This window comes from Megalops cyprinoides, chromosome 2 (genome assembly GCF_013368585.1).
Source record: "Megalops cyprinoides isolate fMegCyp1 chromosome 2, fMegCyp1.pri, whole genome shotgun sequence".
In the NCBI taxonomy this organism is placed as follows: Eukaryota; Metazoa; Chordata; class Actinopteri; order Elopiformes; family Megalopidae; genus Megalops; species Megalops cyprinoides.
In genome coordinates, this window is record NC_050584.1 from 19396138 (window position 1) to 19415001 (window position 18864).

At 41.0% G+C, this 18864-nt stretch overlaps 2 protein-coding genes across 2 annotated transcripts in view; both read left to right on the plus strand.

Moving 5' to 3' along the window:
- The window catches only part of LOC118772543 (M-protein, striated muscle-like), a 41366-nt gene extending 33053 nt beyond the window's left edge, over nt 1-8313 (plus strand). The window contains exons 27-37 of the mRNA XM_036520961.1: nt 22-81; nt 239-306; nt 940-1053; nt 2012-2099; nt 2648-2686; nt 3262-3367; nt 4418-4581; nt 5688-5724; nt 6169-6191; nt 6491-6546; nt 6731-8313. Coding sequence (XP_036376854.1) covers nt 22-81; nt 239-306; nt 940-1053; nt 2012-2099; nt 2648-2686; nt 3262-3367; nt 4418-4581; nt 5688-5724; nt 6169-6191; nt 6491-6546; nt 6731-7003 — 1028 coding nt within the window. The 3' untranslated portion in view covers nt 7004-8313. The remainder of the gene's footprint in view (nt 1-21; nt 82-238; nt 307-939; nt 1054-2011; nt 2100-2647; nt 2687-3261; nt 3368-4417; nt 4582-5687; nt 5725-6168; nt 6192-6490; nt 6547-6730) is intronic.
- A 6030-nt stretch (nt 8314-14343) lies between these two features.
- lpin2 (lipin 2) overlaps nt 14344-18864 on the plus strand; it is a 32349-nt gene continuing 27828 nt past the window's right edge. Inside the window, exon 1 of the mRNA XM_036520659.1 lies at nt 14344-14592. The gene's annotated coding sequence lies outside the window, so the exon portion shown is untranslated. The remainder of the gene's footprint in view (nt 14593-18864) is intronic.

The window sequence follows — 18864 nt, forward strand, 5'->3', positions numbered from 1 at the left end:
GCAAGTATTTCTTTTCTGCAGTGTTCAAGGACCTACAGAAGCAGTCTGAGTTCCAGAGAAAAGAATGGTTCAGAAAACAAGGTGTGTAAGCCCCTAGAAGCTGTGCATCAGTGGTTGGTTTCATTGTGGTAATGAACAGCTGCAGTTGAAGACGCTGTGAATGCTGTTTGCTGATGCATTGGTGTTGTGTATGATGGTTGATATCTTCTCATGTCTCTAATGCTGCTTTCTCACATAGGTCCCCACTTTGTGGAATACCTCAGTTATGAGGTTACCACAGATTGCATTGTGCAGTTAAAATGCAAGGTAAGGCTACCCCTGTGCTTGGGATGGAGGTAGACACTTGTAAATGACTATTCCTATTATGTGAGATTACAGCATTTGTAATCTAACAATCTATGCCACATAATTAACATACTGCTTTTGACCATAATGAATGCGTACTGTAATGGAAGTTACATTACATTGCATTACTGTCATTTAGCACATGCTCTTATGCAGGGCAACATACATATGTTATATTTTTTTACATGTTACATATTTATACAGCTGGATATTTACTGAGGCAATTGTGGGTTAAGTACCTTGCCTGAGGGGACAGCACCAGTGCCCCAGCAGAGAATCGAATGGGGCAACCTTTTTGGTTACTAGCCCTGCCCCTTTCTGCTACCGTAACACTACGTTACACTGTGGCCCACCCTTGCATAAAGGACTTTTGGCAATACAGGATGCATTGTACCTACATAAAGAGATGGAGTGAGAATTCATTGAGCTCGCAGAGTACACCAGTAAATATAACAGACAAACACACAAAGGAGGTCCCTTCACTACAGTGTCATTGGATGCTATGCGAAAATCACGAGGAGAATATGGATTTGTCAGAATGGGAAGGGAGGGTTGGGCCAGGGTGGCATGCATCTCATCATTTGCTCCCTGCAGGTGGGAAATATCAAGAAGGAGACCATGGCATTGTGGTACAAGGATGGGCGGGAAATCAAAGTGGACGAGAAGCTCTCCTTCACAGAGGGCGTGCTAACGCTGGAGATCTCCCAGGTGAGGACACACCTTGGAATGTGTCCCTGAAACAGCTAAGCAAGCGGCTGTGCTTCATTCAGTCTGTTTGGATGGGGAATGTAATTTGGCAGCAATCCAGAAGGAAGGATGTACTTATAAAAGTTATAAAAAAAAAAACCTAAAAAGTTATAAAACTTCTAAAACTATGATATACCCCTTCAAGACTGAATTGCAATTCATGTGTAGCATATAAATGGCGCCTGTTCATGTGAATACATGCCACCGCATTTTGCAATGACTGTTGACTTTTGCGTAATATATATCACAAATACAGAATGATGGGTTTCATTAATTATTCCTTCAACACTGGTTTACTTTCGCTTTCATGTCCGTACTGTATGAAATAAACACACGGTTCAACCACGTGTAGTGTCTGAAAACACAGAGCCTTCTGTGTCATGGATTGCCACCTCTCACCTGGAAGTGTGCAGAAGGCCGTGTCATTGTAGAGTTGGAGAGGATAAGCGGAGTGGTGTCACCACATGCGCTGTCCACCTCCGGATAAGTCGAACCCGAGGCCAGGTTCACATGTCGCTCCATCACACGGTTCTGGCCGTTGATGGACATGTCTATCAAATGGGAGACATATGTGAACATAACATGTGTGTCTAATTGCAGCGGCGTGTTCCTAAATGCACAGAGGGATCAGACATTTGCGGCGAAGAAGGATACGGAAGAGAAGTGAAAGTCTGGCGCTAATGCCATAATCTATGTGGTCCTGTCTATGTGTTGGTTGTGCTTGCGAATGCTTTTTTACCTTTCCATCATATCCTGCAGCACTCAAGGCAGGGCGAAAAGCTTGTCTTTTCGGTTGTTGTTTTTTGGGTTTTTTTTTCTGTGACAAATCAAGAGTCTTGCTCTTTTCAAAAGAGGCTACGTTCGCGCGGTCTCAAAATATGTTTTGGTTTGCATAAACCTCCTCATCTTTTTTTTTTAGATTTCAAAGAAAGATTCTGGTGTTTATGAAGTCGTGCTGAAGGATGACAGAGGAAAGGACACGTCTAAGCTGGATCTGACAAGCGAAGGTAACATATCATCACAATGGCTCTCTGAACTCTCACTCCTGGAGACTATTTCTCTAGGGGAACAAAAATGTCAAGTGCACTAATTAACAACTTAAAATCAAAGGGAAAGAGAAAGTATGAGGTGAAAGTGACCGCAAACATTTGCAAATGCAGTGAATTTATAGCCATGCTGTCTGTTTTTATGCCCCCTTTCTGTGGTGAATATCCCCTCATTCAGGCAAACACATGCCTTAGCCTCACAGCCTGCTCAGATAAACGACATGTTGAAGGATTTCACAGAGCAGCTTGTGTCATACCATATCCATGCTGGTAAACAACCAATATGTTTGTGCATACAATCCAAACGCCAAGTTTTCTGTACATTTTGTGCAAAAGCTCTCAGAAATCTGAGGATTTAGGCCCTAATTGGATTTAGCGCCTGTTGGACTGAAAGTACATAAATGCAGACAGCTCTAGGAAGATTTGAAGATCATTTGATTTGTGTAGAATTGTCATTACAGCAAATTCCAATGCTGATTAATTAATTACATTTGATTTATGTATTCTAGGGTTCAAGGAATTGATGAATAAAGTATTCAGTGTCATTGGTAAGTCATCTTGTGTTTATACCCCGAGGTCTCTTATTTTTGCTTTAAGAAACATGCAGATTAAATTATTACTCCATACCTCAATGACAGATGCTGATTTATGATTTTATGATATGTGTTCCTTAAGCGTTGTTAATGCATGGCTGTTTAATATTCCATGCTTTGAAGAAAATATTTCATGACAACATAATTTTGTTAAAGCATCTCCAACAACTTTTTTTTTTGCAACTTCATGCATTTTGTTCATTTTTATTAAGCACAAGTAAAGTAATCACTTTAGATTAAATAAAAATTATTCATTATTTAATAGTGTATGTGTCATACCAACTCCACTAATGGTCTTAGTCATAGAGCAGTTCTGCTATTTCATTCAGTATTTTACATATTCACATCTGCTACTTTCTACAATGGTTAAATGAGAGTCAAGCACACAAAATTACAGTGATTCTGGGGATATGATTATTGATATTGAATAGCATTTAATAGTTTCAAAGGCACTGGAAAGCACACAGACTGTGGATCTCCGAGCAGGTCGTCTAGTGTGCAGTCTCACATTTCCTTCTGTCTCTCAACAGCAAACTCCTCCACACCACTGAAGATCCAAAGCACAGACGAGGGCATCAGAATCTACACCTTCGTCAACTACTACAATGATGAACTCCTTGTAACCTGGCAATACAAGTATGTGCGTGTGTGTGTGTGTGTGTGTGTGTGTGTGTGTGTGTGTGTCTCAGCTCTTCCTCCAAAGCAGCTCACCTATCACTCCCCTTATCTAACAGTCTGGCACTATGCACAGCTCATAAACGCTTTTATCACTGTGTGAGGTCTTTACACTCTACCGTTATAAATACTGTCACAATGTTTAGTTTGAGTTTTTGTCTAATGTTACACTTTGTTGGTAAGTGTAATGATTTATTGAAGGTGGTTGGATACAGTGCATAGACAGTCAGTGCCTTGTGAATTCATCTGTTTGCAAGAGATATCGCTTCCTCTCAGCGTCCGTTACTAACAGAATGCTTGCGGGTGTAATTGGTTATGCTTCCCTCGTATAAGTATGCTTCACCTGCATATATCTTAGCCATTCCTGCACATACAGACATCAGTGACAGAACATTTGACAATCAACAATGACACAAACCTGATTTTGTCTACCTCAGATCTACAACATGGCTCGGTGCATTAGTGAGGAAATGGATATTCTACCTTTAAATTACAGTTGAATGACGTTCGATGAACAGGCCTTACTTTCGTATTCCATAAGGAAATCGACAAAACAAATTAAAAGATAAGACTATCACAATTTAATTAACACTGTATCAGTTTATCTGAGCCATATGTGAAAATCTAATTTTTCATCTTTTTTCTTGAACTTTTCTTGCCTCATCTAAATTAAATGAAGATGGGTCTAAGCCCGTAGCATAGCCATGCCTCTGTTACGGAGCACATTTCTTTAATTCACGTATTTCTAAGTGTAATACAAACACGTTACATTACATTACAATACATTCATTTAGCAGATGCTCTTATGCAGAGAGACTTCCAGTACAAAAGTGTATCCATTCAAGTTGAATGAGTAAAAGTGTCAGATCAGGCTAACAGCACTCTCAGACCAGTAAGTTTGAGCATAGCACTATTCAGGCCCTCAAGTCATTCAAGTCAAACATGACATGTTTTCCTCTGAAAGGCCCTGAAAGTGTACTACATGCATTTGTTTCCTGTCTCCTCCATCAGAGATGCAGCAATCATTTTCACGGATAGGATTAAGAGTGGTGTTGTAGGGGAGCAGCTGTGGCTTCAGATCAACGAACCCACAGAGAAGGACAAGGGCAAATACTCCATCGAGTTCTTCGATGGGAAGGGCGGGCTGAAGAGAACCATAGAACTGTCTGGACACGGTGAGACACTTGGGAACAAGATTCCTGCACCCTTCACCCTGTTCCATCTATATATGTATGCTTACACATGTCTCTACTTGTGACCAGTGCTTCTGACAAGGCGTGGAGAGTTGCTCGCTATGGTTTTCATAGTTAGAAGGTCATATGCGGCCAGAGGGGGAGCGCATTACATATATAGAGGGTTTTTTCCCAGAAGAGGGAAAGCTGGTATAGACAAAAAGAGATGGGGAGATCGTCTGTGTGGCTAACTGCTTGGGCATTGGAACTCCCCGCAAAGAGCTCACCCTCACTCTCAGTGAACCTGCTGGACAGCGCTGTGAAGGGCAGCTGAGGGGTATGCAGACAGCAGCCCTGCTCCAGGCTCTCTCCCCACTCACAGGCTCCACTCCTCAGCACATCCACACAGCCAGTGGTTTCCCTCCAAAAGAATAAGCTTGACATGACTGCAACATGTCTCCCAGGTGGTCGAATAAGTATTTAAGGGTGGTCAGTCTTCCAGAGGTCTGTGAGCTGTGAATAGCGGAGGCACAGAACTTACTTCTAAACTTTAAATGGTCCTGGGCCTGTTTGTTTTTGTGATCGACAAGCTTGACAACATTTATTAAGATCACCCACCAGTGGCTGATTCCTAATAACATTTTTTTTTTTTACAATATGGTGGTATAACCTGTGCATACTTCATATGAAATCATTTTCATCATAAAGATGATATCAGATTGCAGTAAATAATTGTTAAAATGAAGATATGAACTTTAAACTTTTCATTATAAATAAACCCCTTAATGTGAGCCGTGGAAGGGAAGAGGTACTGCATCAGATGCGCTCAAATAAAAAGGAACTGGGTACTCATAGGTGGACCTTATTTAAATTGCCATTCTTGTTAATCATGGAAAAGAAAAAAAAATATAATAAGAAAAAAAAACTGGTTCAGAATAAAGACCTGTTTTGTTTGTGTTTTATCAGTAGCCACTGGCACGTAGTTTGGTAGGGTTCATACATTTGGGATATAGTCACTTTGTTTCAGTTTTTGTTTATGTTCACAATAAAAGAATGATGCTGATATTCTGCCATTTCTAACACCCACTCATGTTTCCTTTTTGCTGCAGCTTTTGATGACGCTTACGCAGAATTCCAGAGGCTTAAGTAAGTTAATGAACATGGCAGATTTGTGGGATAGTTGAGAGGCAGTGGGATTGTTTTATTTAACAGTCTGGACTTAAATCTTCCCTTTACTGCTACAGGAGAACAATGGAATGTGAGGTCAGAGGGGCCCCCATTAGGTTTTCTTGAATTAGTCCCTTGTTCAAAATGTCATCTGAAAAAAGCATGAGAATGTCTTAAAACAGCATTTTCACACAATATATACATTCCCACACAATAATTTTATGCCCATCCAATATGAATAGAGCAGTTCATGTTAGAAAAATGGTAGACAAAAACAGTTATTTACACTGAAAATAGCAACCACAAACAATCCCTTGGGATTGTGCAAGGAAACCTCAACTAAGACATGTTTCCTGCCTCTAAACAAAGTGTGTGCATTTTCCCTGCACTGACTCTATGTTTGTCTCTCTCTTCCTTCCTCAGAGCGGCTGCGATCGCAGAAAGAAGTAAGTTCTTGCCTGTGGAAATTCCAGTATCTCTCAGAGTAGACCCACTGCCAAAAAGATACAGCGTATGAGTCTTGGATCTTAATGCAGAAACGCCCTTGGTGGCCAGTTTCTCAGACCCAGAAGAAAGGCAGTTTTTTCCATTATTAACGTTGCCCAATTAAGATGCGCTAAGCACAGTTGAGGTCTGTGGGAAGCGGTGGGTGTTTTTTAGCACTTCAGCTCGCGGTCTGACTCATGTGCTGTGAAATAAGCATGCGAACTGCATGGCGCTAACCCCCTGTGAATGTCATTTGCAGACCGTGCTCGTGTGGCAGGAGGCCTGCCCGACGTTGTCACAATCCAGGAGGGCAAGGTAACCCATCCGTCACCACTGAATAAGCTGAATAAACCGAAACAGAAGCAAATTCATTCATTCATAAAACTAAGCAGTGACTGTTCCCCCTTACTCTTACCTGTAATACAGTAATATATGACCTATAGTGGCAGTGGTTTGTGGTAGCAACGGAAGCCTACTCCGTGCTGTTTTGCTGCCCTAGTCCCTGAACCTCACCTGCAACATCTCGGGTGACCCCGTGCCCGAGGTGACCTGGCTGAAGAATGAGAGGGAGATGGTGTCGGACGACCACTACGTCCTCAAGTTTGAGCAGGGCAAGTTCGCCAGCTTCACCATCACCACCGTCAGCACAGCCGACTCTGGCAAGTACAGCATCCTGGTGAAGAACAAGTACGGCACAGAGAGTGGAGACTTCACCGTAAGTGTCTTCATCCCAGACGAGGAGCAGGTGAAGGCTGACAAAAAGAAAAAATAAGGGCAACTTTACATATTTAATAGCTATAGAAATTATAATGCAAAAACAATTTGAAGTTCTGATTTGAAATATTGCCAGGGTGGTTTGCAAAATGTTTTACTCTAGTCCCCAGACTGAGTGACCTTTCTCTGGGAGCAAAAAGAATTTTTTTTGGAATATTTGCTGTTGTTCAGAAATTTTTGGGGAAGGACCCAAGATCTTATACTGGGGTAAAAAGCTTTGAGCTCTCCTGCTCTAAAACATAACTGACCCTAACGGTAATACAAATACAACGTACCCCTGCGTTTTACCCTTTTTGTTCCCTAATGTTCCCTAATCAGTAATATGGTGTAGTCTCTTTGGCAAGTAGTGCAGAGTAATCTTTAAGTGCTTCAGCGTTAGTCGTGTCCTCAGCTGTGGTTTTCTATTGACTCAGATGACAAAATGAAACAGAGATACCACAGGTCTAACAACACCTTTATGACAATGTTATAAGTTACACCAGTCTGTGAATTACTTGCCAATGTACAGTAGGTTCCTGCTATAACTAGAGGAATATTGATGCTTTTGGTCCTTCATCATGCAAACATTTACCTTTTAGTGTGTTTTGTGTTCAGTGCTAGGAAAAAAAAATACTTCAGGAAAACCTATAGTAACGATAATATGATTAAACATTAAGTTTTAAGTATACCAAAATTTATCAAGATGTATGTCCATACAGCATTATTTTTAATTCGTGATTCACATTTTCCCCAAAGGACTTTTCATTTTTAGCTACAGAAATGGTACTGTAGGATCTTGTGACAGAGTCCCTTTGACCCATTCACAATGCAGCATATTTCAACCTGGTGCTTGTCTCCAAAAATACCTCTGCAGTATTTTACATAGTGCAGCATATGCAGTGTCACCCGGTACCCCAATATGCTCCATAACCTACAGAGACCTTCATTTTAATCACCTGAGAAAAAGCTATACAATACAATGTGGGCAACACGCAAAGGGGTGAATCAAGAGTGTAGATGAGGAGCAAGTCTTTCAATGTTGTGAATTTCTTTTTTTGGTTAAGGTGAACCCTTGATTTGCTTATTGCTCATTGAAAAATCAAGCTTTGTCCTCTGTAATAGCTGAAAAGCTGGAAGCCAAGTGCCAACTGGGAAGATAAGAGAATGTACATTGTGGTCCTTGTTTCCTGTAGAGTGGAATTAAATGAACCCATTGTCTTGTATGTGTGCCTCACTTCATTCCCGGTCAAACAGTAATGCACTTCCTTTGTCACTGTCCCTCTGGTGCCCCTTGTCAATTGACTAATAAACAGTGCACACGTTCCTTCATCTCCTCCTCTCCCTTGCCTCGCTCTGTCCTTTTTCAGTTGTATATCCACATCCCCCTCCACGTCACCCCCAGCTCACTCCTCGCAGTTCTCTCACAGTTGCACGTCTGACACCAACCGAGTCAACCGGTCTGCTGGGTTTCTGGTCGACTGGTTTGGCTGTCTGTGCATGAATGCACAATCACCCCCCCTCTTTCCCACACCTCTCCTCTCTGCGCACCCTGTCACCGCCTCCTGGAAAAGGCATCACGCCCCCCCCCCCCCCCCCCATTCACCACTACACTCTTCCTCGGTGTTGTAATAGCAGGTGAGTATACATCCACAAGCCCCATATCCCATATAATCCTCAAAACCCATTTTTTCAGTCCTTTGTTCACTTTTGTCCTGTTTGGTTACCCTTGTCACCTCAGTGAATACTGTCACGTCAATGACTCCTGACCAGACCTCCGGACCCTATGTGCAGACCAATAGTACAAGAGAATGACATCATAGCACAGCAATATTTACACCCCTTCAACTCAGGCAAAGAAAAAGCTGCCACAGCATGCCATTAAAATATCCCAAGGGGCAAAAGAGAATGTCATTTTGCTAACCAAAGACTGTCACGTTTATTGACAGAGCCCAAAGCTGTATTGGCAGCATCTCACAGGGTTCCTGTTGTATTCCCTTATATCAGCAGGTGGCACAAAGGCAGCAGGGATGATGGCTGTTTGCATACATTCTTCCACCGCACTGTGTGATCAATAAAGCAGAAACACAAAGAGGCATTGCTACAAAGTACTGCAGGAGAATGAAAGAGAATTTCACTTCCACACTCTTGATCTGTTAGACCCAGAATATTCTGTTCCACCTCTGTGTGTGATCAGCTTCATTTGAAGGCATGTATCACCGCACAGATTAAAGGAATTAACTCTGGCCTACTTTATTAAATTTGGTGGTGGTAGATTATTGAGCATTACTCATTCCCTTGCCACAGAAATTTGATCAATCTCAATAGCATTAACTGTAATCAAGAATCCATGAAAAATACGGATTGCATGCATAAATGTCATTTGTCCTTTCATGGTGGAAAGATGTGTTCTGAGGACTATGTAAGACTGCATCAAAAAAAATTCCCACAGAAACATTATACACACACCCACACTGAGTCAATCTTAGATTTCAATTGCTAAGATGTAATAAACCGCACAGGAGAAACAAAATCTCATACAGTCACTCTGTAGTACTCATTTTAAATTGCATTGATCGACAGCAACATTTAATGTCCTTGGATTCAGATGTGCTTGATACTGTTACTGTTATTTACCCCACATGTAAAAGCCAAAAACTTTCAATAAACAGTAGGGCTGTCAAAGATAGCTATTCTCTACTTTTACATTTACTTGCACTAACACCTACAAACTTGTCATAGTTCTGCGTATCACAGACATCTTGTCCTGCAAAAAACAGCACCCTTATCAGGTTCGTAAACAACGCTGTGCAATCAGCAAAATAGACAGACAAAATGAAAATGATTTTTTTTCTGTGAAAATATAATTTCCCAAAGCTTAACTTGCATAAATAGAATTAAAACATGTTATGGAGGGAAGCTGAGGGGGTATTTTTCCAAAGTGGGCAGACAACCCTCCATGAAGAGTATTTTACAGATTAAATTAGAGATGTTTATTCCCATGTTCAGTTCAGAATTAAAATCCATGAAAGACATGAAAAACTCATTAACCTTCCTTTCCAAAAAGGTAAGTCACTGTGACAGTTCAGTAGCCCTCTTTGTGGTCTTCTGCACTCCTGGACGTGTATTCACAGCCCTTGCTTGGTATTTAAAACCTGGTTGACACATTACTGCCAATGCCCTCTCTGTCCTTTGGGATTCTTTACTTGTGATGAACTCAGAAAGGTTCTACAGTAATTATTTCCACATTAACTATTTTACAATATTTATTGCAATCCAGTTGCTGCAATCACAGACTCATGCAATACATTGCAGGTAGCCTTTCCTTACCACAGCTTCTCCCACCAACCTTGTGGCCTCAACTATAGTCTTAACTTGTTTTGGGGATTTGCTGAAGTTGATTGAAGGTGGTCTTGGATGGGGATGAAATGTGTGTCCACACCTGCTCTGAGAAATGAGGATTGGTGAGACTTTTAAGAACATATTCAAAAAGCCTCATGATAAGCATGAGGCTGAATAATATATCATCATAGTTGATAATGCCACACACACATCAATGACCTGCATCTCTCATTCTGACAAATGTACATCTGATACAGAGAAGGCACATACATAATTACCCCTACTGCAAATATAGCTGTGGTGAGGTGCACTAGTTCAGTTGGCACATTGGTACAGTTAAAGTTACATTTCTGGATAGCCTTGTCACTCCTTATATAATTCCCTTGGGATTCCCTTCCATGCTATTTTCCATTGTATGCATAACATGCAGCAACCTATTTTCCAGTTAATTGTCACTGAGGCCCTTGGTGACCTTGGTGGGACCACGTACCTGACTGACGCTTCTGGGAACGTGATTGTGAGGGCCTTCGACAGCCCCCCTCAGGGGAAGACCAAGAAGACCGTCACAGGCAAGAAAGTGGAAAGGAGAAAAGGTAAAAGGACTCTCCTGACGGTGCAAGTAGGACTCTGTGACATACTTAATCCCCAAGATGTACGATACAGCAGGCTTTAAGTTCCATATGTGGTGAACAAGAGAAATACACCAATGCTTTTTTTTTTTTTTTGTGAACAACTTTTTATTTAACCAATGTTTGTTTTTTAAAATGTGGGTTGTGATCCACAGAGGGTCCCAGGCATTTCTGAACTGTGCGTAAAGAGGTGAACCAAAGTGGGTGTCAATAATCATTGTGCAGGTATTATTAATATCATTGTTCACCACCAAATTATATTTGCCCTCAAAATACAGTTTTGCCTCTCAAAGAAGCTCATGTTAATTTAACTTTTACAGTCAAATTATGATTCCTTTAACTAGAAAAAAATTAAAAAAAACAGCAAATAAGTAACATTCAATACAGCCAATAATATTAGTAATAGTACTGATAATAGATAATAGCATTGACAATAATAGTACATAAGTAGGTATCCAGGCAGTCTGAAGATTAACTTTAAAAGTCTCCTTTTCATTTTTGTGATGGGCTTATTTTAGATTCCTAGGTAAAAAAAAACTTTAAGAGCTACTGATATTGACATAGCCAGTACTAATCTGCTGTCTCTGGCAAGTAATATTACATCTGACCCCTCCCATATTTTGTCTGAAGAATATCAGCTTCTGCCATCAAATAGAAGATTCAGACTGCCACAGGTTCTACTCAACAGACTGAGCAACTCTTTTGTTCCTCAGTCTGTTAAATTATTAAATCAGCATCTGGGCTATAAGTAAGCTGTAAGGTTCATGGATGGGCTGAGCATGGGGTATTAAAGGTGAAATTTCATGAAATTGACCAAGTGATGCACTACAGCCACTTTAGGATGTTTAATGTGGCAATATTTGTTGTCATGTTTAAATGTTATGTTTTTGTTATATATGTCTGTTATCTACGTGAAACTTTTGATGCCACATCTTGTGCCTATTTGGGTTCAGATATGGTGTCTGTTCAGATACGCTATATGACCAATGTGTTTGGAAACATCAAAGAATATGTCAATTGATATTATTGCTCAGCTGAAATTGTGATCTAGTTCCGTTTTCAGAGTGAATGGTGTAACTACACGGGCGGTCACTCTGTCACCAGTCAAGCTCTAGCGCAACCATTTACTCTCAGAACACTATTACACAATGATGTTTGTCCAGTTACTGTGTATTACTCATCACTTATCTGTGTTGAAAGTGGTGATGTGGTTGTTACTCAATGTCATGTGAAATACTTCTATACATTGGGCAAAGCTTATTCCTATAGTGACTTCATGTTAGTTTAAGTATAGTGCAGAAAACTCCTTATGTGAAATGGACCATGAACAATTGTACTGGTCATGATCAAAAAATGCAATCTGTTTCTTACAACAGTGATTACACGCATCTTTTTGTATTTAAGACATGCAAAAAAGTTAACAATCATATTTTTTACATCCAGACAAACCAGAGTAATTATAATAACAATGGAGCCTTTCTGCCCCTTCGCACGACAGTCTATTTCCTGTGTTTCTGCCACATACCTGTGCATCATGTCTTTCATCCTCAGAATTAAAATGTGTTTATTTTCATGCAGACTCTGTTATTCTGAAGCCCCCTGTGCTGAAGGCTGAGACAGAAGACAAGAGTCTTGATGACAAAGCAGAGCCTTTGATTGCACTAGAGACTAAGATGGCAGACCTGATTGCGGAAGAGAAAGAAGTGCCCCCTACGGGCGAGGGTGTAGCAACCCCACCGGGGTACTCAGTGACAGAAGAGGATGTAAAGCAAGACAATGTTACCACCCACGATTTGCAGGAAGAGAAGGCAACAGCAGCCAAAGCAAAGGTATCAGCAACAAAGAAGTAAAGTTAGTTAGAGGGAGCTTTGGAATTTCTATTTTTGCATGATTAGGGTGCAATCTAGTGGCATGTTAGTGAGAGTTCAGTGATTGGAGGGCTCACAAGAAGCATAGGGCTGTGTTTTTTTTTTTTTTTTTTTTTTACCATACAAAAAGTTATGTTTCAGTAAAGAATTGGAATGACTGTGTGGCACCATCTTAAATAGCAATAGGAAATATTTTATATTATATGCTACAATGTAATGCCATTAGCTACATGGAACTGGAGTATCCTTTACATGTTTGTATCACATTTTTTTTTGCCATTGCAATGTTTTATAATTAATGATCAACTTCTACATTTTGATTTCAACACAATCATGCTGTTTCTGTGTGTGAGTGTGTGTGCACAACATATAAGCTCAGATGCAGTGTAATTTTGGTTGAAATAAAATGGTAAAAAAAAAGAAACCCGGGAATGTGACTAATGTGTGTCGGTATTCCAAACAACATGCAATAAAAATATCATAGCTAGTTCTCATAGCAAATGCTATCCAAACGCAGCATGAAGGTTGCACCAAACATGAGCGTGAACAACACACATCACTACTCTAAAAAAGTCATGTCCTTCAAACAGCTGAAGACACAAAACATAAACCATGGACTGTTTTATCTCTAACAGACTTGCTCTATCAATATTTCCATTACTACCAGCTGTTTCTTCAGTTCATGCAATCAGCCCTCCAGGACGAACACGAAACATTCCAACCAATAAACGTAGCATATAATGTCAGAACAAAGATAATAGCTACAACTGATACTCTTTACGCCAAACAGACCGGAATAACTGTATAGTCAGGTCAGACATCAAGGCACATCAGACACATAACATCACAGGCAGAATGAGGGAACATTTTGCGACTGTTCACCTCCGCTCCCCAGATCATACAGTTTTGTGTTATCGTTTTCATAGACAACCGTCATATTGACGCTAAATCTTTTAACTGAATACGTCTGAAAACAAATGACCTGTAGTGTCTATTCACGTGTCTGAGTTCTCTCATCTGTTAAAAATTGCTTTAATTGGTTGAGAACCCTGCAGGAATAAAGGACCAAATGACTAGTGCAAATTTGAAGGAACAGCACATAACCTAGTGCTAACCTAAATGCTAATCTGATACTAGCTACTACTCGAGCGGTTACCATAACAGCAATTCCCTTGGACGGTCTACCGTTCCAGCACTCCTTAGAAATATATTGTAAAGCTAAAGGTGGTTAAACTGTAAATATATAGCCTACATTTTGTCTCAGTTTTACCATGCCATGTCGTATAGAGTTTTAGTGGTCAGATCATTGGAAATTAATACGAAATAAAGATTTTTTTAACGTTTAGAAGATGAGGTTCATTCATTTGGGGCGCACGGTTGTGGTTTTATGCACTCAGTGGCAACCTGACTTGCCTGACAGCTATAGCGGAATATAGCGTGCGACTGGTGATTCTTGTGTCAACCTCCGCCGGTAGGTTTCTTTGTAATCACGTGAGATCTCATTTTGCCGGGTCACATGTTCGAGTCACAGCGCCACGAGCCGCAAGCGACCGGAGCTGGAAACCGGAGAATTTGCCAGTTAAACCAGCGCCGGTGAACGGTGTAGGTTTGGCCAGCTACACATTCGCCGTTAATGAGGCTTTCCTGTGTTGTTGATATAGCTAAAGGGTGGAGAATGGTGAGCCGCTGATGGAAAAGAGACAACCAGCCAAGACACAGACATCGCGCATCAGTCTCTCTGTCCACATTCAGCTAGCCGGCTAAACGCAGAGGTAAGAGATTTTTTTTATCAGCCCTGTTTCTGCGGCTGCTGGCTGCTCTGGGTGTCTGATCGTTGTCAGATGGCTTGCTGTTAAGAACTACATAGATGGTCAACTACAGATAATTAGCTGTCCAATGTTGAAAGCTAGCAGGTTATACTAGCTAATATTTTATAAACTGTAGCTAGCCGGCCGACCCTATTCATTCACTTATTGGAACTGCTTGAAAACATTCAGGCAGAGCGCTAGTCTAAGCGCCTCTAGCGCCATAGTCCATGAAATGTCATTTAGCTAGCTGCATGGCTTGCAAAACAGATTAAAGTCATTTTTTTGGCTAAATAGTCGAGCTGGCCACGATAACCAGAGGCTATAGCTAACTCGTTGGCGTTGTAGAATAATCTAATTTTGTGTTTTATTTTGTGATATTTGGCCTGCTGATGTTAGCTAACTTATCTGTAAGGTGTAAATTTAGCCTATGCCAGCGAAACACTTGACTAACATTACAATTATTAGGTAGCTGGCTAGCAGGCTAAACCATGAATACAAATGTAACCTCTGTGGTCTTGTTGCTATCTTACTAGCTACAATAAACTAACGCTCATAGTAACCCACTGCTCTTGGTCACGTTTGACATTTGGCTTGCTATATTGTGGTGCTACCTGGTTAACTAAATTATGCTGCTACAGTGCTAACCAGCTAGCCATGTTAATGCGAAACTAATTTGCCAGTTGGTTGACTGGTTATCTAACCAACTGATATGATAGCGATCATTTGAATTCCGTTCAGCCGTCGAGCCGATGGCTCGCTAGTTAGGCAACGTTAATTCCGCTAGACTACACTGCCACCTCATCACATACGACGGTTTTCTTATAAACGCTTGCAAGTTTAGCTAGACCACTACAGAATGATAGCCAGAACGAATGAGCCAAACGGGGGTACAGTCTAGCTGAATAATTCAAAAGTGGGGAGCGGGGTGACTTCGCCGTCGATGTGAATCGCCGGTGTTTTTGTAGCTGCCGCTCGGACTGTGACATCTTTGCCTGTAAAAGCCTCATTTTGTGTCAGCATCCTTTGAAGCATTCGCCATGTAACACGCAACCGGGTCTGGATGGCCTTCGCTGTTTTTAGTTGGTGGAGAGTGAACGGATGGGTATCTAGCTAGCGGCCGAGCGAAGTGCTGGGACTGGAAAGCCAGATTTGCGTTGTAATCTCACATAAAACCCCAAAGCCTTTCAAGGTGCTCTATAATCTCGCATGGAGGTACACACAAGGGCGGGAGAAATCGCCCTCTTGCTGGTAAATGAGCTCACTAGACTGCGTGGTACTTACAGAAAGGCCTCCATACTAAACGTCACAGCGTTGATAAGTGAAAGATTCACATATTAAAAGTGAAACAAAATACTGGAATAGCCGGTGTGTCCTAAAGTGCCCCGCAGGCGGTGATCTGTCGTACTTTCATGCTGCGTGGAGAAGGCCACAAATGATGCCAACACAGAATAGCTTTACGTGCAAAAATCTTTATAGCTGGATGGGATTTTCTCACCAATAAGGTGAACTTCTACATTATGAGGTATACTTATATGACAGCAATAAATGGTCTTTCTTTTTTTTCAGCCTCTCACAGTAAATTATGGTAAATGATTAAAATTAGTAGTTCAGTTGGACAAAAGGAGTGCATCTTTCACCTTACCCTATTTTGATTTGAACAAAATTTACACAAAATATTCCCTGTGGAAATGGGCCAGTGGTTTTTTTGGGGGGCCCATAAGAAACCATCAAAAGTAGGCTTGTGAGTTGTTAAAGCTTTTCAATGGAAACGTTTACTATATCGAAGAGAATGTGTAAAAGTGTCAATTGTGTGATGAAATTAATATCCAGGGAATTACAAGGCTGGGGGGGGGGGGGGGTTCAGGTTCTCACAGTTACCATTTCCCCCCTTGGGCAAACTTAAGGCATTTTCTTTAAAAAGGTTAGAGTTTCTTTTGATTAATTGTGTCTGGAATAACCTAGCACTTTGTTTAATAGAAACAGCTAGGCTGTGTCTACATGTCATTACCCTTAATTCTACATAAAGCTTTGTTGAACTGGTACTGCACTGGTAGACTACAGCATACAACTTTGTATTAGACATGTGATCAGTGCAAATCAATATTTTAATTTCTACATCATTGTTATATCAGAATGGGCTTAAGGGCTAATTGTTGAGGTTTTATAGTTGCACCTGTGTGTGAGTTACCAAGATAATACCTTTTCTGTCTTGTGTTCTTCCCTGGTTTCCCTTTTTTTTGGGAAGGCATTCAAGCATTAATTAAGACATCATTAATGCATGAATAAGGCTCAATAAGAGGTGATGATTCAGTTTAGTCTCACCATGACACACACAGTTTGAGCAGTAAGTGAGTCCTTGCAAGCTGCTGTGGACAAGTGCCTGCCAAATGAATGAAAAATGAAAATGAAGTCAGGAAGATAAACAAACTCAGTGTTTCAGATACCGCCCACACCCAGTACGCTTCTGTTAAGATACAACTGCTGGTAGGGCTAAACCACGAGAAACTGGGCCTGTCTTTGTCTGTTAATGAGGGCTTTGCAGTATCCTAGCATGGGTGAAGTCTGACCAGAATTTAGAGAATAATTCTAAATTAACTGCACAAAAAGATGTTACTGTTGGTCTGTTTTATGCAAGAATGTATAATTTGAGAATAATTTAAATATGAAAGTTCAGTGCAGTTGTTTTCACAGTAAAGAATAAATATGAAGAGTCAGCACCTTTATGCTTACCTGTAGTGTGTGGCAAATTAAAGCCATAATGTTCCTAACCTGATTCTGGCTATTAAAAATAGGGTTTGCTCACCAGATATGAGACTTGGGCCATGCGTTTCAGTTACACTGATGAGAATGCAACCCATGGGGAGTTCGGACATGGTAGCACATTTTTTGTCTGACTCATTTTTCCTCTTTGTAATTGCATGCAGACCATTTGCGTAGCACAGGCCTGTGTGTTTATAGAGCAGGGCTGTGCATTTGAGTGGGCTGGTTTCAGTTCCTCTCCAAAAGGCCCGCAGTGGAGTGCAGCAGCGGCTTCTTGCCCTCAGAGCGGAGAGACACGGCCTTCAGGAATGTGGCACTGCAGTGATAAGCCATGTCACAAATACTGATGCGGCGCACACTTTTTTTTTTTTTTTTTTTGTCCGGCTGAAGTGAAAAACAAACAGTGTCCTCATTTTCCTGAAATGGTAAGTCATCTCTAAAGCAAAACGTGCAGTAGAGGAAAATGAATTGGGGCCTGTACTAGAAGTTTCAGGTCAAAGAAAGAAAGAAAGAGTAGATCTCGCACCGGATGGCTATGACATCACAGTGCAGTTGGTAAAAGGTCACGGTGCTTTGCTTCTCTTCGCTTTGCAGCAGCTCCATTTGTTCAAGGAGTTTGAACAGGAAGCGTCCGTTAGTGTTTTGACATTGGAGGATGCCTTTGCCTCTCTGCTTTTAATTGAGTTTGATGCTGTTTCTCTGACTATGCTGTGACCCTAAGAGGAAAATAAGGGGTTCTTAGACAGCTGATGGAGAAGAAACAGAAGCTGAACTATTTCCTGTCTGTGGAATAAATAATTTGCTGGGTAATTATTCACAGCTAGTGGTCAGTAGGCCGCTTACTTCATGGGCTGCATCTGATAATCTGCATATTTCTGGTTGGTAATAGACCGAAACACTTTTTTTTTTACACTTTGTTCAGTATCTTGTAGAAGTTTTAAATTTTCCTCCCTGGATGCTTCCCTGATTTATTTTGTTTTGCTGAAGGTCGTCTACAGTGGTAGCTGGTGAACAGCCGCTTGGGTTAGAGATCAACTGTTGAATCAGCAGGGTGGTGTGTGGTCAAAATGAAGTGAAAGCAGATTTCAGTTCCATCTCTTCCTCTTTGATGCAAATTCTGTTGTGTGCGCAGTCCTTTGGCCCGGGCTGTTCTGTGCTGTGAGAGGACCATCACGGACAGAATGAACTAGAAGTGTACGGGGGGGTAAAAGCTTCTGATAAGACGCTAATGTCGAATCGTGGTTTATGGAGCACATGGCGTTACAGTTCATGAATACCTGCCCTATCACCACAGTCACTGATAGGACTGTCTGCAGCATTTAAAAAATGACAACCTTTTATTGCCTGAGAAAAATGAGTCCCTATCATTCTTAGAAGAAGAGAAAAAGAAAGAAGAAAACAAAAATGACCTAACGCTAGCAGAAAACATAATTAGCTATAGCGACCCAGGGCTTTTTCAGTTTAAAAGGCATTGTG